Consider the following 24153-nt stretch of genomic DNA (forward strand, 5'->3'; position numbering starts at 1 on the left):
TCATTTACAGTTAGTTGCCTTGGTGATATTGTGTCAATTGCAGTAGTCAATGTATCACCACCCTGTTCATTGTTTTATTATAAAAAGATACAACCAGTCGAGGGGGTGGCACTGCCTGTTAGCTTCTGCCTTAGTGTTACCATTATAGAATCCAGTAGATGAGGGGCAAACCTAGAACCAGTTGGTTCCACCTGCCATAGGCTATAGCGCCATCTACTGTTGGACTCCCTGTTTCCCACCCTATGAGTTCCAGCGGTCACCATCCACTGCCACCACCACCTCATAGAATTGGCCTCACTCCTGGATCCCGTTAGGCCTGCTGCTACCCTGATTGTGGCACCTAGGATCCACTTCAGAGGCCCTGGTTAAGGTGGGTCTACTGTGAGATCAGGGATTCAGCTCACATTTCAGCTGAGCAAAAAAAGTGGGGTGTGGGGCAGGTCCAGGGGGGCCTAGGCAGAGTAGGTGTGGCTTGGTGTGAGTTCTGAGGGCCAGATAAAGAAATTCTGAGGGCCACAGCCAGCCCACTGGACCTGATAAAGAAATTCAGCCTCTGCTGAGTCACCTCCAGAAAAGAGGTATCAATTTGTAACTGTGCCAGGATATGCATGTATACAGAATATTCCATCTTTTCTCTAAGAGGCTCAAGGTGGCACACATGGCTCTTTCCCTCATTTAATCCCCAAAACCACCCTGTGAGGGAGGCAAAGCTGAGAGGCAGCGACTAGCCCAAAGTCACCCAGTGAGCTTCATGGCTGAATGGGGATTTGAACCCTGGTCTCCCAGGTCCTAGTCCAACACTCTAACCACTGCACTACACTGAGTTTACCCCATGCTGGAACATTTGCAAAGCTACAGGGAGCCAGGCAGAGGGCCTTCTCGGTAGTGGCACCTGCCCTGTGGAACGCCCTCCCATCAGATGTCAAAGAGATAAACAACTACCTGACATTTAGAAGACATCTGAAGGCAGCCCTGTTTAGGGAAGCTTTTAATGTGTGACATTTTAATGTATTTTTAATCTTTGTTGGAAGCCACCCAGCCAGAAGGGCGGGGTACAAATAAATAATAATAATAATAATAATAATAATAATAATAATTGTCTGCTAACTTATAGACAGGGTTTTCCTCTGTGCCACAGTCGCGTAGGGGGAAAATGAATCCCTAGACCCACATGCTTCCATGGGGGATGGAAGTGTTTAGCAGTGTTTAAAATCCCCCCCCCCACTTGGTGGTTTAGGTTCTGATCCTAAACATACATGCAAGAGAGTAAGGCTACTTAATATAGGGGACTTGAACCATGCAAAGGACTGTACTGTAAAACTGCAGGAGTCTTTAGCTGCAATTTTATTGTATTTTATTACAGTGATGGTCACTGTGTGCCATTAAAAAAAAAAGTAAACGTATATTTCTTTTATTGAGGATTAAAAAAACTACGAACAACTTGTGGAGAACAAATTACAAGGAAGATCAAGCTATTTTTATAGGAAACCAGAAGGCAGAGTTGAGAGAGAGAGGCAGTGTGGTCTAGTGGGTAGAGTCTTCAAATCCTTCACGGCACTTCTCCATGAAGTTAATGGGCCAGTTAGGCGCTTTCTCTCAGCCTGACCGACCTCGCAAGCTTGTTGTTTGAGGATGAAGCAAGGATAGGCGTTTGATGGCGCGTCTGTTTGGCGGGGGTGGGCCGGCGGTGGCTTTAGACCAGAGCAGCCTTCGCCAACCTGGTGCCCGCCAGATGTTTTGGACCCCCCAAAAAGGACCACGCGCCAGGCTGGGCGCGGGTGCAAAGAGCTCTGCCCGATCTGCGCGGCTTTGCTGCGCGCTCTGGTTCTCTGCGTCTCCAGCAGAGGCTGCCCTTGGCGAAAGAGGCGCGTAATTACGCTCGTCTGTCCCGCCTCTCGGCGGGGATCGTCGCCGGGGTCTTGCGCCTGGGCTGGCGGAGAGGAAGGAGGCGGCGGCCGAGGAGGAGGCGGAGGCTGGCCGGGGAGCCCCGGCGGACGGGCAGCCGGGCGGGCGGGCGCGCGGGCCATGGAGCGCTGGAAGGGCCGCGTGGCGCTGGTGACGGGCGCCTCGGTGGGCATCGGCGCGGCGGTGGCGCGGGCGCTGGTGCAGCACGGCATGACGGCGGTGGGCTGCGCCCGGAGCGTGGACAAGATCGAGGTAGCCCGGGAAGGGAGGAGAGGAGGAAAGGGGGAAGGGGAGAGAGGGCAAGAGGAGGAGTGGGGAAGAGGAGAGGAAAGGAGGAAGGAAAGGGGGATGGAGAGAGAGAGAAAGGAGAGGAGAAAGGGAGGGAGAGAGGAAGGGGAAGAGAAGGAAGGAAGGAAGGAAGGAAGGAAGGGGGGATGGAGAGGGAAAAAGGAAGGAAGAATGGGAAAAGGGGGAAAGGAGGGGGAAAGGGAAGAGGAGAAAGGAAGAGAGAGAAGGAAGAACCGGAAAAGAGAAAAAGAACGAAGGACGGAAAAAGGGGAAGGGGAGAAAGAGAAGGAAGGAAAAAAAGGAAAGAGAAATGGGAGGGGAGAGAAAAAGAAAGGATGAAAGGAAGAAGAGGAAATGAGAGAAAGAAAGAGAGCAAATAAATGGGGAGAGAAGGAATGGGAAGTAGGAGAGGAAGAAAAGGAAGGAAAAGGGGGGGAGAAAGGGATGGGGAGAAAGAGGAAGAAAAGAGAGATAGAGCGGGAAAGGGAAGGAAAACTGGGGAGGAAAGGGAAAGGAGGGAGGGAGGAGGCGCAAGAAGGGGAAGGGATGAAAGGAGGAAGGAAATGGGGGGGGGGAATAGGGGTCGGAGGAGGGAGAGCCTTGGGGGAAGAGAGGCAACACAGGGGAGGGAGAAATGGAAGTGGAGGGGTGGGAAGAAGGGATAAGGACACTTTTGGAAAAGGAGAAAAGAAGAAAGAGGATCGGAGATAAGGAAAAAGGGGAAGGTGTGTGGGGAGAAATGGGTGCAGTTATCGCGAAGGGAAGGTATTTTAACCAGGTCTTTTAATTGTGTTAAGAAGGGACAGGCTGAGGGGGGTGGGCTTAAGGGGGGTGGGGATTTTTTGGGGGGGGGGAAGCGGGGAGTCTTCCTTATTGGTTCTCTCAGAAGGGGAAGAAGACTCTAAAGTATGTAGGGGAAACCTCTGCCTGAACTCTCCCCGCCCCCCTTCCTCTCCATCGCCCTCTTTCTCTTCGCTGCTCCCGCATTCATTCATTCATTCCGTAGACAATGCTCAGAACACATGGCGTGGAGGGCGGGCGAAATTCTGCCTTCCTTGGATCTGTTTACTGAGCGGGGACGGGGACGGGGATGCGTGTGTTGAATTGGTGGATGAGGGGGAGCTGCGTGTAGCAAGGGAGGGGGCAAGCAGGCGCCGTTGGGGTGCAAAAAGCAGAAAGGGGTGGGTGATCGGGGCGCGTATTTTCCATTAACTGAGCAGATGGGGCAGAATGGAAGACAGGGGCGTCTCTGCTTGCAAGGGGTGCCCCCTAAGCGACCCTTCTTTCTCCTTTGTTGGGGTGTGTGTGGGTCATAAAGTGCAAAAACAACTCCCCCACACACTTTTAGCCTTTTCCAGAAGAAGGTGTTCTCTGTGTGTGGTTTTCTTTAAATTGAAAATTCAATCTCCCAGTGTTAGAAGAGTTTCTCATCAAAAGGATTGTACCTATTGAGTCCTACGAGTCACACCCTTTTTCCTGGTTTCTAAGATAAAGACACCTTTTTATATTGCCGGGCTATATAAAGTCCCGTTTCACTTTTTCCAAAGATCATCTCGACGCTGGAAGAATTAGTTTCGGTTGAATGACGGCATTTACTTTTCGCAGAAAGCTTATAGGCAATGCCATTTCCTTAAATCTATCTTATCTGTCTGCCTGTCTGTCCAGAGAGATAGATGGCACGCTTTTGAATTTATTTCAGGCCCCATCAGCACTTTACATTTAAAAGAGCGTTATCTCACTTTTAAGCAGTCATGGCTTCCTCTGAAAGAATCCTGGCCACTGTAGTTTGTTAAGGGTGCCAAGTCCATGGCAGAGAATCTGCTTCGCACGCAGAAGGTGGCAGGTTCAATTCCTGGCATATCAAATGAGAAAGACCCCTGGCTGAAGCCCTAGAGATGCCAGGCAGAGTAGGTAAGAGATGGAGAATTCCACCTGTCCCAGGTGGCATGGTTAATGGTGGAAATTGTAGTCTAGGAGCATCTTCCAGAGGGCCACCCCTGTTCCAGCATTCTTCAAGTTTCCCCAGACATTGTTGGACTGCAACTCCCTTCCTTCTGGGCTGTTGGCTGGCTGTGGACCATGGGAGTTGTAGTCCAGCAATCTGGGGCTCCCGAGGTTCGAAGAACGCTAGCCTAGATTATGCGGAGGCAGAAGGACTTATTTTGAGCCAGCTCAAAGTGGAAACTAGTGTGCCTGAACGACTCCCAGCCCCCAGCTTCCCATCCTCAGTGGGGCAGACCCAGAGTGTCTTAAAAAGGCTGGAGGAGTCCCTGTATAGCTGGCAGTTCTGCAATCTCTTGGAAAAATCAGATAGAATCTCTGAGGGCAAAGTGTGCAAAGGAGTCAAAGGTTGCAGGTTTCAAGCAATTGCACTGTTTATTTGCGTTTGGAAGGAGGGAGTAAATATTGGCATTTCCACAGTGTTCTCTCTGTGTGTGTAATACTTTGGGACGGAGGCTCTAAAAAGTTAAATTGGGGAACTCAGTGCCACAAAGTGTGGTGATGGTCCCCAAAATAAGGTCAGTTTACAGGTTTTTGTTTTGAAACCAGGGATGGGGGACTCCCTGTCCTCTAGATGTTTGTGGACTACAACTCCCATCTTCCCTGACCGTTGTTCAGATTGGCTGGGGCTGATGGGGACTGTAGTCTGACAACACCTGGAAGGCGTTGGGGAAGGTTGATGTCTAGATTGCTTCTGAACTAGGCTACTAGTTTCTCTGTCTGAGCCTCTGTAGCCTTGCCACGCCACTCAGTCTGCCCCAGTGGCGGTCTGATCCTGACTCCCTGAAATTGTGGGTCTCCTTCCCTGCAGAGGTGTTGACTGACACCTTCATTATACAGCTTCCAGCTTTTGACACTTGAGGTGTATATTTTAAGGACCCACCTTATTTTTGTTGCCTTAAGTTGTTTTAAGGCTGCTTTATTGTCATCACCTGCCCTGATTCATTGGAAATTTTTAAGTAGAGGCTGGATGGCCACCTGTCAGGGATTCTTCAGCTGGGATTCCTGCATTGCACGGGGTTGAACTAGATGACCCCATGGTTTCCTTCCAAATCTACAGGTCTATGATTCAGTAATAATCATAATGGTAATAATTTCACACTACAGATACAGTAACCACCAGTCCACGCATCTTAAGTTAAACATATGTTAATATAAACCCTCCAAATAGGGTATTGGCACAAAACTGATGTCTCACTAAATGTGCCTCACCTTACCTGCTTAGAACAACAAGACTGTACATCCGCTGTAGGTTTAAAGGCTAAAAAAATAAAAATCACAATAATTTCAGTGTCTCTCAAATGGAGTGAATGTAGAAGCCGCTTAAAATGCCAGATCCTCGTTGGTATAAAGTTAATGGCAAACCCTTTTGCTGCGTGTGGTTGTGTGCAATGAGGATGCAGGAGAAAGATTCATGCATATATTTCCACCTTCTATACAAGATGTGCAGGAGCCCCCTTGGAAATATGGAAATAAAGCTGGTGCTCTCTTATCAGGTGGTTGTGGCAAGCTCCTCAAACACCAGTATCCGTGTCAATGTAACCAGGCCGATATTCCCGATAAATTGTCAGCAGTTTAAAAGCCGTTTATTAATAACCCAACCCAGGTGGGTGAATGGGTTGCCTGCCGCCAACAACGTGTGTCCAAAATGATTTCCAATATGCTGTTCCTCTTTTCCCAGTGTTCAACATTCTTATGGGTCCATTTTAAAAAATTATTCTGTATCCTTATATCCCACATTTCCTCTGGGGAGCTCAAAGTGGTTCTCCCCCTCCTCCTTTCATCCTCACAAGAACCCTGTGGGGTAGAGCAGGCTGAAAGCCCCTAACCATTACATCCCACTGGCCCTTTCATTCCCCCAGCCCAGTGTTCTGCTTGCGGCAGTGTGGTGTAGTGGTTAGAGTGGCAGTCGTGAGGCTTGGCAGGGGTGGGGTGGGGGGAGACTTGAAACTGAATCCTGATACCACTGCAAAAAGTCACTGGGTGTCCCATTCACTGTTTTTCAGCTGAACCTACCTTGCAGGGAGGCAGAGTAGAAGCAGAATTGTGCCTCTGGGCTTTCCACGCCCCACCTCCACCCCCCCAATCCGTGTGTGTGTGTGTGTGTGTGTGTGTATATATATATATACACACACACACACACATACACATATATATACACACACCGTATTTTTTGCTCTATAAGACGCACTAGACCATAAGACGCACCTAGTTTTGTGGGGAGGAAAACAAGAAAAAAAATATTCTGAATCTCAGAAGCCAGAACAACAAGAGGGATCGCTGCGCAGTGAAAGCAGCGATCCCTCTTGCTGTTCTGGCTTCTGGGATAGCTGCGCAGCCTGCATTCGTTCCATAAGACACACACACATTTCCCCTTACTTTTTAGGAGGGAAAAGTGAGTCTTATAGAGCAAAAAATATCGTGTGTGTATATACACACATATACATTTCTAATGATCCAAATCCTTTATTATTTTATTCACATAATATACATTCTTTACAACAAACAACTCCAAAATACAGTGGTGCCTCGCAAGACGAAATTAATTCGTTCTGCGAGTTTTTTCTTCTTGCGAGTTTTTTGTCTTGCGAAGCACGGTTTCCCATAGGAATGAATTGAAAATCAATTAATGCGTTCCTATGGAGACCACTTGCCAGGCTGGCGGTGCGGAGAAGGGCTTTTCTCCCCACCGCAAGCCTTCAGGACAGGTACGGGAACAGAGGGGAAGGCGCGCAGCGCTTCTCCTCTGTTCCCGGGGCTTGCGGTGGGAGGAGGGTTTTTCCTCCCCACCGCCAAAATTCAGAACAGCATTCTGAATGTTGGCGGTGGGAAGGGAAACCCTCCTCCCACCGCAAGTCTTCAGGAAAGCCATCCGAAGGCTGGTGCGGGGAGAAGGTCTCTCCGCCCCACCGCCAGCCTTCGGAGCAGCCATCCGAAGGCTGGCGGCGGGAGGAGGTCTCTCCGCCCCACCGCCAGCCTTCAGAGGAGGTCCGAGGACAGTGGGGAAGACGCGCTGCGCTTCCCTGCTGTCCCGGAGATTTCCCTATGGGCTTTCGTCTTGCGAAGGAAGCCCATAGGGAGATTCGTTTTGCGAAGCGCCTCCAAAACGGAAAACCCTTTCGTCTAGCGGGTTTTCCGTCTTGCGAGGCGTTCGTCTTGCGGGGCACCACTGTAAAATCCTTGTCATTATATGGGCAATGGAAAGCAAGCAAACAAACAAAAACAACCCAGGAGATTGCAAGTGTTTCTGCACTGCAGTTGGCTTAGCTTTTGGGAAGCGAAGGGGATCCTCTTTCATCCTGAGGGCTGTGTTACATTCTGGACAATCCCCCCAAGGCAAATTCCCCTTCCAGCTTCTACAACCTGCCACCTTTCTGCATTCTCCATCAGGACGAGCAAAGGGCATAGAATTATTGAATCATGGAATTGTCGAGTAGGAAAGGACCACAAGGATCATCTAATCCAACCCTCTCTTGCCTAAGGTGGGGCTCGAACTCACGACTGAGATTAAGTCTCACTCTCTACCGACTGAGCATGACCAGAACAGCGTTAGAAACTCAGATATATAAGCTAATCGCCAAACGACCCCTTAAAACTGGGTTATGGTCACCAGTACACAATGTCTAGGTGCCAATTTTTTTGCAGTGAAATTTGTTGCTGCTGCTAGTATTCGTTTCATTTATATTTTAAAGAAAAAATCTCAAAGCAGTTTACAGCACATTCAACATCAAAGAAAGCGATCCAGAATAAAACAAGGGAAATATTTCAAATCCTTCTCTAAGCAAGGTTCGGTTTTCACCATTTTGTGGTTTGCCTCAGGGGCCAAAATGTCTTGGGGCGGCCCTGCAGGAAGGCAAAAACACAAAAAGAGGGTTCTGGCGAGGAGGTTTGGATTGAGAGGGGGTTTGGCTTGGGAAGAGTCCTGAGGGCCAGACAGAAAGGCATTTGGCCCTCAGGCCTCAGATACCCCATCTGTGTTTGAAAGTGTTTGCTAGGGTAGGGATGGCAAAATATCAACTTCACCCGCCCTGGGTCTTAACGGACAGCAAGGGCTTCCTTTATGAGCTGAGATTTGGCCTGCTCCATGACAACATTCCTAATTTATTGTGTCCCTTTGACTGTGATTCCTGGCTTTGCGCCTCCAGGCTGCATCCAAACTACGAGCCCTGGGCTCCCTTTTGCAGATACAGTGGTAAAGGTAAAGGGACCCCTGACCATTAGGTCCAGTCGTGACCAACTCTGGGGTTGCAGTGCTCATCTCGCTTTACTGGCCAAGGGAGCCAGTGTACAGCTTCCGGGTCATGTGGCCAGCATGACTAAGCCGCTTCTGGCGAACCAGAGCAGCGCATGGAAACACCGTTTACCTTCCCGCCGGAGTGGTACTTATTTATCCTTGCACTTTGATGTGCTTTCGAACTGCTAGGTTGGCAGGAGCAGGGACTGAGCAACAGGAGCTCACCCCGTCGCGGGGAATCAAACCGCCGACCTTCTGATCAGCAAGTCCTAGGCTCTGTGGTTTAACCCACAGCGCCACCCGCGTCCCTCAGATACAGTGGTACCTCGGGTTAAATACGCTTCAGGTTACAGACTCCGCTAACCCAGAAATAGTACCTCGGGTTAAGAACTTTGCTTCAGGATGAGAACAGAAATCATGCCCTGGCGGCGCAGCGGCAGCAGGAGGCCCCATTAGCTAAAGTGGTGCTTCAGGTTAAGAACAGTTTCAGGTTAAGAACAGACCTCCGGAATGAATTAAGTACTTTAAGCCGAGGTACCACTGTATATTCTTTTGTAGATATGTTATTGCAGAGGAATGCTATATATTTCATGTGCCATTGGGCACTCCTGTCTCAGAGGTCATCATCCAGTGTGCTCTCAGTGTGCACGCCCAAGTAGACGTGGGTGTTATCAGCCGGTGCTGTAATCTTGTCTTGCAAGGTAATCAATCCTGGGTTGGACTGGGCTTTGGGGGATAAGGTATCTTGCAAAGCCAGGCAGCAAAGAGAGTGATGCTTATCAGTCACTGTCTCTGCATGGTGTTGGTGTGTCACCCAGGGCTTGAAGGTTGGAAGATTCAGGACCATCAGAAAAGCAAGTACTCCCTCGTCTTCCTTCTTCTTCGGCGATCACTCATAGGCAAGTAAGATTGTCTTCCATAAACATGATTTTAACAATGAGTCCGTAAGTGACTGTGGAGGCCAATTCTGGATCCACACGTCCTTCCAAAGTGGGGACATAGGTTTCCGGGCAGGAGTTGATCACGGTGAGGAATCTTGCCAAGTGTGCCTTCATCTTAGCACACTTCTCCCTTTTGTCCTTTAGTTCAAGCATCCTCAAAACCCATGACACCTTTGGTAAAGGCTGTTCTCCAACTGGAGCGCTCGCAGGCCAGTGTTTCCCAATTGTTGGTGTTTATACTACATTTTAAAAGATTTGTCTTGAGAGAGACTTTAAACCTCTTTCGTTGACCACCAGCATTACGCTTTCCATTTTTAAGTTCGGAATAGAGTAGTTGCTTTGGAAGACGATAATCAGGCATCCGCACAACATGACCAGTCCAACAAAGTTGATGTTGAAGAATCATTGCTTTGACACTGGTGATCTTTGCTTCTTCCAGTACACTGGTATTACTTTGCCTGTCTTCCCAGGTGATGTGCAAAAATTTTCGGAGACACCACTAATGGCATCTGAGCCTGGATATCTCAATTGGTTAGAGCATAGGGCTGAGAATGCCAAGGTTGCAGGTTTGGTCCCTGTATGGGGCAGCTGCATATTCGGGTTGGACTAGATGACCCTTGAGGTCCTTTCCAACGCTACACTTCTATGTGTCTATTTGATGTTCAACGGGGATGTTCTTATGTTCTGCTGGTTTTGTCCCTTGTAGAATTGCAGTGAAACAAAGCCCTCTTTCTGCATGACTGAGAGAGATTTGGGCGTAGACCGAATGTATAATTGACCTCAGCATCTTCTTCCAAATCTGGTTGCTGTGAGGAATAGCTGGTGGCGAGGAAGCCTCGCTTCTCCGCCGGAAGCCTCATAAATCAACCTGCCTGTGGGTGTCACCCATTTGTGTACTTTTTCTTTTATTCAAAAGGGGTGTTCGCTTCTCTCTGGAAAACTGTTTTGCAATCCCAATTGGAATGTCGTATACGGCTCTGTCCACATCCCTAGCTTGAAAAAAAATATTTAAAAAGGATGATGCAATGCTGGAAAAGGTGCAGAAAAAGGCAACTGAGATAATGGTGAGGAGGGGAGGGTTGGAGTGCCACCTGAGCTCTGGAGAAAGGGCATAAGAACCTCGGAAGAGTCATGCATATGGGTCAGGCCAAAGTGGAGCCCCCTAGCCCCAGCATCCTGTCCTCACTGTGGCCAAGCAGATGCCCTGGAGGGAAAACTCAAAGCAGGTCCTGAGTGCGAGAACAGCTTCTCCCCACTTGCAATCCTCAGAAACTGGTAGACACGCCCCCCAGTCCCCAGGCCACGCCCCTCACTGGCCATAAGTGTGTGGCTGGAAAAGTCTTTGGAATTGTGTCTCAGAATTTTGCCTCTTTATTCCCTGGATGGAAGATAATAATAATAATAATAATAATAATAATAATAATAATAATAATAATAATTATTTTTATTTATACCCCACCCTCCCCAGCCAAGGCCGGGCTCAGGATGACTAACCAGCAATAATAAAAACAAGTTGAATGAATACAACTTAAAAACAAGATTAAAATACAACATTAAAATATTAAAATGCAGCCTCGTCAGGAGAAAGGAAAAAGAAAAAAGAAAGGGGGAGGGAATCAAATTGGCTCCAAGCCAAAGGCCAGGCTTTGTCTGTCTGTCTTACAGGCCCTGCGGAAAGAAATCAGATCCCACAGGGCCCTGGTCTCATGAGGCAGAGCATTCCACCAGGCCGGAGCCAGTGTTGAAAAGGCCCTGGCTCTGGCTGAGGCCAATCTAACTTCCTTAGGGCCCAGGACCACTAGGGTGTTGCTATTTATGGACCATGAGGCTCTCCGTGGGGCATACCAGGAGAGGCGGTCCCATAGGTAGGAGGGTGTGTGTGCAGAAGCTAGCCTGCTTTCCAAAGATGACATTTGCATCCATCTCTCCACCCACTTTTGCGGCTGGCCCTGCCCACCCCAGCAAGCGGCCCCTGGAAAGTTGCCTAGACAGAATGCGGCCCTCCGTCTGAAAAAGTTCCCCGTCTCTGATCGTTTCGCAGCGACATTGGTTATGAACGGGTTACCCCGCCTGCATTGCATTGGTGAGCTTATCCCATCTTCCTAACTTTATGAGTTCTAGGAACCACTCTCTTTTAAAATTTGAGATTATGTTTTCCTTCTCTTTTTCTTCCTCCGAGAACCTGGCCAAGGCAGTTTTAGCAGAGATTAGCAAACTCATTTAATAATCTGCAGCTGTTTGGAATCTCGCCTTCAATAAGATTAGATCGGATTAATAATGGGTTTCAATGCCCCCTTCAGGAATTACGTTTTCGATGTCAAGGAAATGCATCATCCGTGAGGCTGAGCATGCTGGTCCTTCTTTTGCTGATGTTCAGATGAAACTCCAGCTCCTGGGCATTGGGAACCTTGCGTTACAGATAGGCTTGACTGTGCTTAACTGTTCTGGGTAGAAAACGAGACACAGGAAAGCTCTATATACCAAGTTAGACCACTGGCCCATCTAGCTCCATATATTGTCTACTCTGGTTGGCAGCAGCTTTCCAGGGTTTCAGCGAGGGGTCTCTCCTAGCCCTGCCTGGAGATGCTGGGGATTGAACCTCCTGCATGCAAAGCAGAAGCTCTTGTCCTTCACCTAAAAATAAGTTAAGATTCTAGTCCTCATGCCAGTCCAGAATCAAATAGGAAAGTAGGGAGCCACCGCCTTAGTTGGCCCATTAGCCCTCTCTATTGTCTACACAGACTCGCAGCAGCTCTTCATGGTTTACTTGGAGATGGCTGGGATTGAACCTTCTGCATGCAAGGCAGATGGCCTACCCACTGATAATAAGAATAATTTATTTATTGTATTGTTTTATTGTTGTTAGCCGCCCTGAGCCCAGCTTCGGCTGGGGAGGGCGGGATATAAATAAAATTTTTTATTATTATTATTATTATTATTATTATTATTATTATTATTATTATTATTTTATACTCCACCCATCAGACTGGGTTGCCCCAACCACTCTGGGCAGCTTCCAACAAAATACAGAGGGAAGGGGATGGGGAAATCAAACATTAAAAGCTTCCTGAAACAGGGCTGCCTTTATATGTCTATGAAAAGTTATATAGTTGTTTAACTCTTTGACATCTGCTGGGAGGGCGTGCCACAGGGCGGGTGCCTCTACCGAGAAGGACCTCTGCCTGGTTCCCTGTAACTTTAATTCTCGCAGTGAAGGAACCGCCAGAAGGCCCTTGGTGCTGGACCTCAGTGTCTGAACTGACAGATTGGGGTGGAGGCAAGGCAGTTTAGGGCTTTAAAGGTCAGCACCAACACTTTGAATTGTGCTCGGAAACGTACTGGGAGCCAATGTAGATCTTTTAGGACCAGTGCTACGTGGTCCCAGCGGCTGCTCCCAGTCACCAGTCTGGCAGCCACGTTCTGGATTTTGTTGTAATTTCCGAGTCACCTTCAAAGGCAGCCCCATGTTGAGCTCATTACAGTACAGTGGTACTTCGGGTTAAGTACTTAATTCGTTCCGGAGGTCCGTTCTTAACCTGAAACTGTTCTTAACCTGAAGCACCACTTTAGCTAATGGGGCCTCCTGCTGCCGCCGCGCCGCCGGAGCACGATTTCTGTTCTCATCCTGAAGCAAAGTTCTTAACCTGAAGCACTATTTCTGGGTTAGCGGAGTCTGTAACCTGAAGCGTATGTAACCTGAAGCGTATGTAACCTGAAGCGTATGTAACCCGAGGTACCACTGTAGTCCAAACAAGAGATAACCAAAGCATGCACCACTCTGGCAAGACAGTCTGCAGGCAGGTAGGTAGGGTCTCATCCTTACCTTTAGAACCACAGCCCTTTGCCTGTTTGTCCCACCACTAGGTTTCCATGCCACCGAAATGGCGCTACTGACATTGCTTTGTGCCATCGGTTCCTGACCGTCAAAGTGGCATAGTAAAAACAACAAATTGCTTAGATCTGCTTCTTTATTTTTAGCATGCCAGCAGTCAAAAACCAGAGCCCATTTCCCAATCAAAGCAGTTTCTCACTTGCTGAGGGGGTCTCTCTCTCCCCGCCCCCCGTGCAACGTATAACCACAGTGTGAATAATTTTTAATTCTCCCCTTCCTTAAATGCAATTTGATCGCTACCCTTTGGCATCCATCTTCCTTATTCAAATGATGCTCAGAAAAAAAGAGAGAGGAAAGCCTCTGTCAGTTAGAGCTCAAACCTTCGCCTTACCTCGCCCGAGGATTGCGCTCCCCCCCCGCCTCTTCTGAAGAGCTTTGATGCTCACCGGAAGGGACACCCCGTCTCTGACTTGTCAGCCCGGGAGACGGTGACAAGCTTCAGGAGAGCGAGGAAACGTCATGTGATGTCTGGATTCCACAGCCTCCAGCTCTGAGGCACAGAATCCGGTCAACGTGGGACCTCAGAACCTCAGGGCTGATCCCCTCCCCTTTCCTGACGAAACAACAAAAATAACCCAGTGGTTGTTTTGCTGTTAACCGGGGTCAAGGACTTCTTTGAAACGTGGGAAGGATCTGTGCAATAATGCCCTGAAACTCTTGCCTGCTGGTTTCATTGAATGACCTTGAACTCTTATTACTGCGATGAGAGAGGGACGAAAACAAACGTCCATTTTGTCGTCGACATCGCCATCATCTGCACTCCATGCTCTGGTAACTTCCAGATTGGACTACTGCAATGTGATCCACATGGGGCTGCCCTTGAAGGCGACTTGGAAACGTCAGTTGGTTCAAAACGCAGCGGACAGATTGCTGCCTTCAGATCTCATAGAAAAGCTCTGTTTGAAAACAGCTGCACTGGTGGCCAGTTTGTTTCTGGGGCTAACTCAAGGCGCTCACAGTGTTTCAAGCCCTAAATGACTCAGGCCCCAAATACCTGAAAGACTGCCTCCTTCCCTACAGACCTTCCTAGGAGCTAAGACTGGCAGGGGGTGTCCTCTTTGTTGTTCAACCACCCTCACAAGCTCAGGGGCTGGTGACCCAGGACAGGGTCTTCTCTGTGGCAGCCCCTAAATTGCGGAACTCCTTCCTCACAGAGTTGTGTCTTCATTGCACAGCTTCCGGCGAACACTGAAGATGCACCTCTTTATAACAGTGACACTTGAGGTGTATATTTTTAGGACGCCACCTTATTTCTGTAATTTTAAGTTGTGAAGCCTTCCTATAGCTAGTGCTCAGGGGTGTGTTCCAAGATGGTGCACTAACCCAGAGGAAGCTTTCATGTGGCATCCATGAGGCACTTCCTCCCTTCCCTGTGTCAGCTCCGGGCTGGAACTGAGGAGAGTCAAGGTCAAAGGCAGCCTGTCTGGGAGAAACTTTGATGTCTTCTGAGTTGTCACCTGAGGCAGTGATGGCTGCCTGGCTTGTGACTGAGCAAATTGAAGGGGGAGGGAGGGAAAGGTCAACCAATTCCCCTTCTCTTTTTCATACGTTGTTTTCATCCCAGAAACTCTCTTTCTGTCAACTCCTTTTCTTGCCTTTGCTTGTCTTGCTGCCATGGCCTTGTTCGATCACCCTTAGTCAATCTTTGGCCCTCTGGATGTTCTTAGACTCCCATCAAACCTTGCAGCAGACATGGGTAGTGGTCAGCCATGATGATACCTGTGGTCCAGGGTTTCCCAAGCTTGGGTCTTCAGCTGTTTTTGGACTACAATTCCCATCACCCCCTGACCACTGGTACTACTAGCTAGGGATGATGGGAGCCATAGTCCAAAAACAGATGGAGACCCAAGTTTGGAAAACGTTGCATGGTCCATCAACATCTGGAGGGCTCTTGATCTTCCACCTCTGCCTTTATCAATTCCATTCTGAACTCTTCACTTATGTCTCTTCTAGAAATTGGCTGCTGAGTGTCAGAGTGCTGGCTACCCGGGCACCCTCATCCCGTACAAGTGTGACCTCTCTGTTGAAGAAGAGATCCTCTCCATGTTCTCAGCCATCAAGACCCTTCACCAGGGAGTTGATGTCTGTATCAACAACGCTGGCTTGGCCCGGCCAGAGCCCTTGCTCTCTGGCAGGACCGAGGGTTGGAGGACGATGATTGACGTGAGTAGAGACCAATCCAATCTGTGGTTGTTGCTTTTTTTAAGTGGGTTTGTTGGGTGCAAACCCCTGTTGTCACTTTTCTCTCCCTGGCCTAGATCCGCACCCACCATCCTGCACCTTGAGAGGCAGAAATATAGAGAGTGTAAGCCCATTGCTTTTCCAAGGCACCTGTATGAATGTCAATCCCAATAGAACTCACCTGAGCCTTCCAGAGCCCATAGAGTTGAAAGAGGAAGTGGGGAAAGAGTGCCATTCTTCCAACTTCCTCCACCAGCTCTGTGCTTTTCAAGGGAGAGAAGGGTAGCCACCCGCAAGGGAGCAGGGCGTGATGGTGGTGAAAACTTTGCAAAGTGAAAACTTTGCAAAGATGCTGAGGTGTTATCTCCTGCTACGCAGGAGTTAAAGACCAAGAAGTCATTCAGATTCACTGTGCAGTTAACTTACAGTACAATATGTAACTCGCCTTGAGTCCCATCCAGGAAAAAGGTGGGGTATAAATAAATTAATAAATTAATTAATAGTAGTAGTAGTAATAATAATAATAATAATAATAATAATAATAATACTACAATGGGATACATGTCTACTGTCAAATCTCTTTATGTTTAATGGAGCTTACTTCTAGGTAAGTGGATACAGGATTGCAGCCTAGACTTTGGCAGTGGGAGAAAGCAGGATCCTTGTGCCTTTAATGGCTCAGTGGCAGGCAGAAATTCACCAGCTTAGAAATACCTTTTCTAATAGGGAAATGCCGTTATGGGGAAAATTTCCCCTGTTCACATTCAGTCCGATATTTTATTATGCTGGTGACCACTGATTTATTTTGGTGACCTGCAAAAGACGGCACACATTCATATACGACACAGAGCACATGTGCAAATTCTGCAAATCTTTTGAGAGGGGTTGGAGGGCCCAATCCACACATGATGTACCAGGCCCAGAAGATCCTTTGGGCCACCGTGTTTGGGGAGTTAATTTTCATCAGGATCAAGGCATATGCCAAGGGAATGTTAAAAAGCCTTCATGCCTGCATCTCCTGGCGCTGATCTTTATCAACCACCCAAGCAATTATTTAAAACAATAAGAAGGAAAAAAAACACCTTGGTTCACAACTACAACCCTCAATTAACTTACACATCTAGTTTTGGCTCTAAGGTATTCCAGCAAAACAGCTAAACCTTATCAGTTCCTAGGTTTGCAAATGTTAAAACAACAAACCACCCCAGTATTAAAATGATAAAAGCTGGCAATGGAAAGGAATAGCATGGTGTTTCCCTAGCCTCAATAACACTTACCAAAATGCAAAAGCCTCAACTAATTTCTAGATGGTGTTGGGCTTCCCCTCCCTTTCAGGTGAACGTGATGGCTGTGAGCATCTGCACCCGGGAGGCCTATCAGTCCATGAAGGAGCGAAACATCGATGATGGCCATATTATTAACATTAACAGGTAGGTGAAAGCAAAGCGAAGGGATGCCGCAATAGCAATGCCCTTGAGTTAAGTTTTCATGCAAGACGTCTGAAGACGTTTAGACTAGCTTACCCAGATGCTGGTGTATTTGTAGTTTATTGGTGGCTTTATTTTTTTAATGTCTTAAATAGTTGATTTAGCTGCTTTTGCCAATAATTTTATTGTTTTATTCTTTTTGTCAACTGTTTGATTTTTTTGGGTTTTTTCTTTTTACATTTAAGCAGTACAGTGGTACCTTGGTTTGCAAACAGTCTGGTTTGCATACGTTTTGGATTACAAACACGTCAAACCTGGAAGTGCGTGTCCTGGTTTGCAAACTTTTTTTGGATTACAACCCTTTTTTGGGGGGGATTACGAACAAATTTTTTTGGGAGACCCTACTGGTGAAAGCGCGCCTTGTGTTACAACCTGTTTTGGTTTACAAACAGACCTTTGGAACGGATTATGGTTGTAAACCAAGGTACCACTATATATAAATTGTAGGGGGGAAAGATAAATAAATGTGTGAATTACAGTGGCTAAGCTAAATGCTATCAAGTTCAGGGCTTGTTTGCCAAACAGGGAGGCCCAATGAGCCAGAGATTTTGCACACCAGTTTATAAAGTCATAACTTTCTGTAGAGTTTGACTCTGTTGTTCTCCATCGAGGAATTTTATTTTATTCCCCCCTTTCTGGGTTCCCTTCCAGCATGAATGGCCACAGCGTGGTCCCTCAGTCCGTCGTGCATTTTTACAGCGCCACAAAATACGCCGTCACGGCGCTGACTGAAGGGCTGAGGCAGGAGCTCAGGGAAGCAAAGACACACATACGTGCCACGGTGAGTTTAGCTTATGCCCGCTCTGGGTTCGCCAACCTTTACTTGGCGCATCAGAGTCTGTGCTGTGGGCGTCAGTGGCGCAAACGGCGTGAGACAAAATGGCTGCTGTGGGCGAGGACATAGCACAAAATGGCATCTGGGCTGGAGGGCGCAATACAAAATGGCCACCGCATCTGAAAGAGCAGGGGAAGGGCCACAAAACAGTGCAAACACACTCCTTTCTCCCCAGAATCAGTGGCCCCATGGATGGTGAGGGGAAGACGCCCTCCAGTGGTGTGAATGGTCTCTCTCTTTGCCTGAGATCTTGGGAGAGCCACTGCCCATCAGAGTAGGCAACACTGCACTAAATGGAGCCAATGGTCTGACCTGTGGCCCTCCAGATCTTCTTTTGTCTCTGACCATTGGCCACGCTGGCTGGGGCTGATGAGAATGGGCCTACATCTGAAGGTCACAGGCTCCCCATCTCCCTGCTCGACTTCACTTGAGAGGAGATGGTCACATCAGAGCTCAGCAAAGTCAGGATGAATCCTTGCTGGACATTTCCTGACTCAGGAATGCAAAAAAAGATGCTTTATACTGAGTCAGACCGTTGGTCAGGCATAGGCAAACTCACCCCTCCAGCTATTTTGGGACTACAGCTCCCATCATCCCTAGCTAACAGGACCAGCGGCCAGGGATGATGGGAACTGTAGTCCCAAAACATCTGGAGGGCCGAGTTTGCCTATGCCTGCCGTTGGTCCATCCAGCTCAGTAATGACCATGTCAGTGGACGGAAAATCTTTGGCCCCTTCAGAGCTTGTTGGATTACAACTCCCATCATCCCTGACCAGCGGCCATGTTGGCAGCAGCTAATGGGAGAGAGGCCTACAGGTCCCTCATCCTTGGACTACAAGGACTGGTAGTGGCTCTCTGGGGTTTCAGATGGGTCTCTCTGTCCATCCTGGAGATGCTGGGGATTGAACCTTGGACCGCTACCACTCAGCTCTAAAAATAAAATAAGATGCTAGTCCTCATGCTGGTGCTGAATTAAACAGGAAAGCAGGAAGATGCTTTATCCCAAGGAAGACCACTGGTCCATCTTGCTTAGTATTGTCTACACTGACTGGCAGCAGCTCTCCAGGACTTCCGGCAGAGGACATTCCCTACCTGAAGATGCTTGTGGTAGAACCTGAGACCTTCTGCATGGAAAGCACACACTCTGCCCCTGAGCTCTTCCCTTAAAAATGGAGCAAGTTTCCAGTCCTCATGGTTCTGTTTGAAGAATATCCCCGGAAACTGCCTTCTACATCGGTCCACCTAGCTCAGTGTTGCCTACACTGACTGACAGGGGCTCAGACCAGCACTTTCTCTCCCAACCCTACCTGCAGATGCTGGAGATTGAATCTGGAACCTTTGCATGCAAAGCAGATGCTGTACCACTGAGCCGTTCCTCCTTGACCTACGGCAGATTACAGAGCCCCAGCATCTGCCGCGTTGCTGTTCGGCAGCCAGACCTAATCTGCAGTTATTTTTCTCATCAGTGCATCCGATCTGTTCCTTTGGATTGTGTATGGGGGAGCTCTATCCATTAGACTTCGAGTGATCATTAAGGGCTGTCTTCTTGGAAACGCTGCTACAAAACCGGCCAATCATTTCCCCCCATATCTTTTGCTCTGTAATGAAAAGAGGAGTTAGCAAATCCAATTAGGGTGCTGTATTTTTGTTTGTTTGTTCCTTTCCTTTCTCTTTCCTTAGTGTATCTCTCCGGGACTGGTAGAAACTGGATTCGCTTTTAAACTCCACGATAATGACCCAGAGAGAGCAGCAGCGACGTACGAGAGCATTAGGGTAGGTGGCTGAGCGCATGAATGCGACAGGCGGGGGAAGCAGATGAATTGCACATGTTCAAATAATTTCGATCTACGTGAAGAGCCTGTTCTTTTCTGTGCACTGAGATGCCTCTTAGCACTTCTGGCGGGGGTGGGAGAAGCGATTTATTCATTTACTTACACTCCACCCTGGGACACAGGTGGCGCTGTGGGTTAAACCACAGAGCCTAGGACTTGCTGATCAGAAGGTTGGCGGTTCGAATCCCTGCGACAGGATGAGCTCCCATTGCTCTGTCCCTGCTCCTGCCAACCTAGCAGTTTGAAAGCACGTCAAAGTGCAAGTAGATAAATAGGTACCGCTCTGGTGGGAAGGTAAACGGCGTTTCCATGCACTGCTCTGGTTTGCCAGAAGCGGCTTAGTCATGCTGGCCACATGACCCGGAAGCTGTACTTACACTCCACCTTTCGTGCAAGGAGCCCAAGGTAGTTCTCCTCCTCCCTGTTTATTATTTTATTTTATTTCCTCACAGCAACCCTGCAAAGTAGTTTAGGCTGAGAGTGAGCAACTGGCCCAAGTTCACCCAGTGAGAGCTAGTCTGGCATACTAACCACTACACCACACTGCCTCAATCTTTATCTGTTGTTGTTACAAAAAAAAAAAGGACCTGTCTGCTGGATCAGGCCAAACGTCCATCTTGATTCCTGCATTGCATGGGGTTGGACTAAATGACCCTTGGTGTCCCTTCCAACTCTACAATTATACGATGCTGTGATTCTAGCCCAGCATCCTGAAGGATAAAGGCTCTCGGGGGCAAGTAGGCCACCCTGTAAGAAGCAGGAGACATGGGGTAGGAGTCTTTCGGAAGCGAGGACCCCAAACCGTGAAGTGTATGAGCTCAGCAAGAAGTCTTTGAGGGTGCACGCACTCCGAGACCTGCTGCAACCAAACTAATTCTCATTTCTTCATTTTCCTCTCTCCTTCCAGTGCCTAAAAGCAGAAGATATGGCCAACGCCGTCATATATGTGCTCAGTGCTCCACCTCACGTGCAGGTCAGTTGAAAAACCAGAGCAACCCCTTCAATTCAAGGAGAAGAAGAAAGGAAGGCTCCTTTCCCGTTGACTAGGCCTCTGCATCTGTTGGTTGTGCTGGAAAGGACAGAGATGCAGGCGTTATCTTTCCCTTCAGATCGATGCGTTCCTCAGGCTGGCGGCTGGCTCCATGACGACCAGCCCTTGTCTCCTTTGCCCAGAGGATGGGGAAGAACCATAGAATTGTAGAGTTGCAAGGGAGGGTGATCTAATCCAGCCCCCTGCAATGCAGGGATTCTGCCCGCAGCCTGTCAGCGGATTCTGTGTGTGGACCTCAGGCAAGTGCAGGAAAACTTTGGCCCTCCACATATTGCTGAGCTACAGCAAGAATGGGATCAAGGGAGCTGTGGTTCAGCTGCCTCCAGAGGGCCAAAGTTTCCCTACACCTGGTCTAAGGTAGGCAGTGCTCAAAACTGTGTCAAAACACACACACACACACACACACACACACACACACACACTGACTGTGGCAACTGAGATTTCTTTCCTGTGTCAGAAGCAGGGAATCTGTTGCTCTCTAGATGCCACTGGGCTCCAGTTCCCATGAACATGGATTGATTGAGTGAAAAAAATTTTAAGCCGCTTAACTGTAAACGCAACCCAAAGTGGTTTACAAAACATCCATGAAATATACCAATTCATGTCAACATTAAAAACATCAGCTGGAGCTGATGGAGATTGGAAACGAAAATGTTTGAAAGGCTGCAGCTTCCCGACCCCTGATCTGTAAAAAGGTCTTCATCGGTCAACAGAAGACCATTAGAAAGGGAGCAAAAGAAAGTTCCGGAACATAGCAGCAGGCCTTGAGAAAGCCCTTTCTTGAGTTCCTGTCAAATGAGCCTCAGATATTAGCACAACAGAGAGAGGGGTTGTGGTATTCAGAGTCCTCTTGCCTGGTTCATGGTCTGGCAAGAGGTTATTTTTGGGTTCATTGGAAATTCCTTCCATCCTCCGGCAAAATCCATTTTCCTGGGACTATGAGACACTTCACAGAAAGCGTGGTGTGGTGCCATTTCTGGAAGGCATCTAGAGAGAATGCAACATAACCCCCAGATAGATGTACCAGTGGACACGCACACTCAGAGCCTCCTTAAAATTCCTAAAGCGTTTTGTTCTGTTTAAGTTCCACAACACTTTGGCTGACATGTGCCGTTGTCTCTTCTAGATTGGTGACATTCAGATGCGGCCTACCGAGCAGGTATCATAGCAAACAGAAGAGGATTTGCTGCTGGTGCGGCACAGCAGAGGGTACGGAGCGCCATTGATCCGCTCAGGGTTTTCCTTCTGTGACATTTTAAGTGCTGCAATAGGAAGAATTGATCCTCCCTCTCCCCCATTACTCTCCCATTTTGAGCCAACGTCAGCTGAGCAGAAACTCAAAATGGAAAGGCACTGTTGATTGCGGAAGTCTTCTCCACCGTGCTCCACCTCATGCGGAAGTAGCAGAGAAGCCGATCCCAGAATCCAACCTCAACTGACTTCAGGGATGTGGGAGCTTAGGATGTCCAAGACGGCCTAGCTGGCTTTTGATGTATGACTTACCAGCTTCCCTCCATTGCTGAATTGCTGCCAACACTTCCCTGTAAATGCCACGTGGAGCATTTTTTCCTCATTGCTCTTTGCTACCACCCCAAACTCTCAAAACAAGCCGTGGTTTCTGTGTCTCTCTCCAATCCGTCTGTGATGAGCACTGCAACAATTCCCTCTTTGGAACCGCAGGTGCTGAGGATTCGCCTTAATATCCATTTGGCTAGAAAGATGTTTGAGCCAGGAGTCACCATTTTCTGCCGCAGAACGGCTCTGTTTCCCACCGCTGCTTTCACTGTTGCGACTTCCTTTCCAAAATAGAATCCTGGGAAGTGTAGTTTGGAGAAAGGGGTAATGGTGCTGTTAGCGACCTCTTAACAATTCCCCAATCACAAAAGTACGCTTCCCAGGGTTCCTAGGGAAGATGGGGGATGGCTATTAAACCAAATTGTCTGTGGTGAGGCAGACAATGCCAACCTTTGCCAACCTGGTGCCCTTCAGCTGCTTTGGACTACACCTCCCATCAGCCCCAGCTGTCGTTCAAAGGAGCTGGAAAGGCACTTGGTTTGTGAAGGCTGCTTTGGCCAGTCATGGGTGCCTGCACCACATTTTATGAACAGCAAAGTAATACAACAATTTGTTAATGATGTATTCAGTTCATGTAAAATGTTGGGTTGAACCACACAGCCTAGGGCTTGCCGATCAGAAGGTCGGTGGTTCGAATCCCCACGATGGAGTGAGTTCCCGTTGCTTGGTCCCAGCTCCTGCCAACCTAGCAGTTCGAAAGCATGAAGTACAAGTAGATAAATAGGTACCACTCCAGCGGGAAGGTAAACTGCGTTTCCGTGCACTGCTGTGATTTGCCAGAAGCGACTTAGTCATGCTGGCCACATGACCTGGAAGCTATATGCCGGCTCCCTCGGCCAGTAAAGTGAGATGAGCGCTGCAACCTCAGAGTCGTCCGCGGCTGGACCTAACGGTCAGGGGTCCCTTTACCTTTACCTAAAATGTTGGGTGTGTGTGTGGAGCAAATACATTTTTATAGAGAGAAGTGTGTATGTTTGTGTGTAGTGCAAGGACATCTCATTGCTACTACCCACCTTTTTAAAACACAACAATCCTGCCTGGTTGTGCATTCCAGGAGAGGAATAGCGTACAACGAGACAGAGGAGACTTCCAGCTGCCTGATTCAGCCAGTCTCAAAGAACAGTGATGGAGATGGGCAGCTGGTATCTGCCTGTTGGGCCACCAACTTAGATGACTTAGGCAATATTTGCAGAAGATGAACCTACACTCATGGAGCCTCCAGGTGTAGCAGTAGTCTACCTCTTAATTTCAGTTGCTGTGGGGCAAACAACAGGAGAAGGAGGTTGCCTTCAGGCTCTGCTTGGATTATCTGGTTGACCAGTGTCGGAAACAGGGTGTTGGGCAAGACAGGCTTTTGATCCGATTTAGCAGGACTCGCCTTACATTTTGCCAACCTCTGTCTGATGCTTTAATCCCAAAGGCACACAATAGGGAATAAACCCTGCTGAGCACAATAGGACTTCCTTTGGAGTAAAAACAGGCTCCAGATTCTGTTTGACTTGTTTAATTTCACAGAACCACTTCTCCCCCTTGAATTACCAACCTTATTTAGAACCATAGAATTGTAGAGTTAGAAGGGACCACACGGATCATTTCACCCCACCCTTTCTCCAAAACACTCCAATGTGTTCTGCAGAGGTACTGTTTATTAAGTGGGCTGCCTCACACTGCCAGTTGCCTCGGTGCAAATTTTCTGAACAGAGGTTTTCCTAAGCCAGACTCTCAGCTATATTTCTGCCACTTGTTCGAATCTCCCTTAGGGTGGGCTCATTTTAAATCAGCTGGATGGAACAGCTGGGATTCTAGCACTGCAATGGCAAAAATAAAAAAATAAAGGAAGAATTCTGTGTGTGTGTTTTAAAAATCCCTGGAGTGATGACAGTGATGCAGAAAACGCTCTAACCTATCAGTATGTTCTTTAACTGTGAATT

At 48.2% G+C, this 24153-nt stretch overlaps 1 protein-coding gene across 1 annotated transcript; it reads left to right on the plus strand.

Moving 5' to 3' along the window:
* The first annotated feature begins 1887 nt into the window (after positions 1–1887).
* Positions 1888–22593, plus strand: DHRS11 (dehydrogenase/reductase 11). The gene is made up of 7 exons (XM_053366811.1): positions 1888–2157; positions 15215–15424; positions 16778–16872; positions 17581–17710; positions 19445–19537; positions 20504–20569; positions 21774–22593. Exons 1-7 carry the CDS (start codon positions 2026–2028, stop codon positions 21813–21815), a joined length of 768 nt encoding a protein of 255 aa, XP_053222786.1. The 5' UTR covers positions 1888–2025; the 3' UTR covers positions 21816–22593.
* The last annotated feature ends 1560 nt before the right edge of the window (positions 22594–24153 follow it).

This window comes from Podarcis raffonei, chromosome 15 (assembly GCF_027172205.1).
Source record: "Podarcis raffonei isolate rPodRaf1 chromosome 15, rPodRaf1.pri, whole genome shotgun sequence".
NCBI lineage: Eukaryota > Metazoa > Chordata > Lepidosauria > Squamata > Lacertidae > Podarcis > Podarcis raffonei.

What these genes read in the sequence shown, in the direction of transcription:
- DHRS11 (XM_053366811.1), top strand. Translation starts at nt 2,026, where the DNA reads ATGGAGCGCTGGAAGGGCCGCGTGGCGCTGGTGACGGGCGCCTCGGTG. An exon ending in GTTGGAGGACGATGATTGAC is followed by an intron (nt 15,425 to 16,777) that starts GTGAGTAGAGAC and finishes CCTCCCTTTCAG; the next exon opens with GTGAACGTGATGGCTGTGAG. An exon ending in CGACGTACGAGAGCATTAGG is followed by an intron (nt 19,538 to 20,503) that starts GTAGGTGGCTGA and finishes CTCTCCTTCCAG; the next exon opens with TGCCTAAAAGCAGAAGATAT.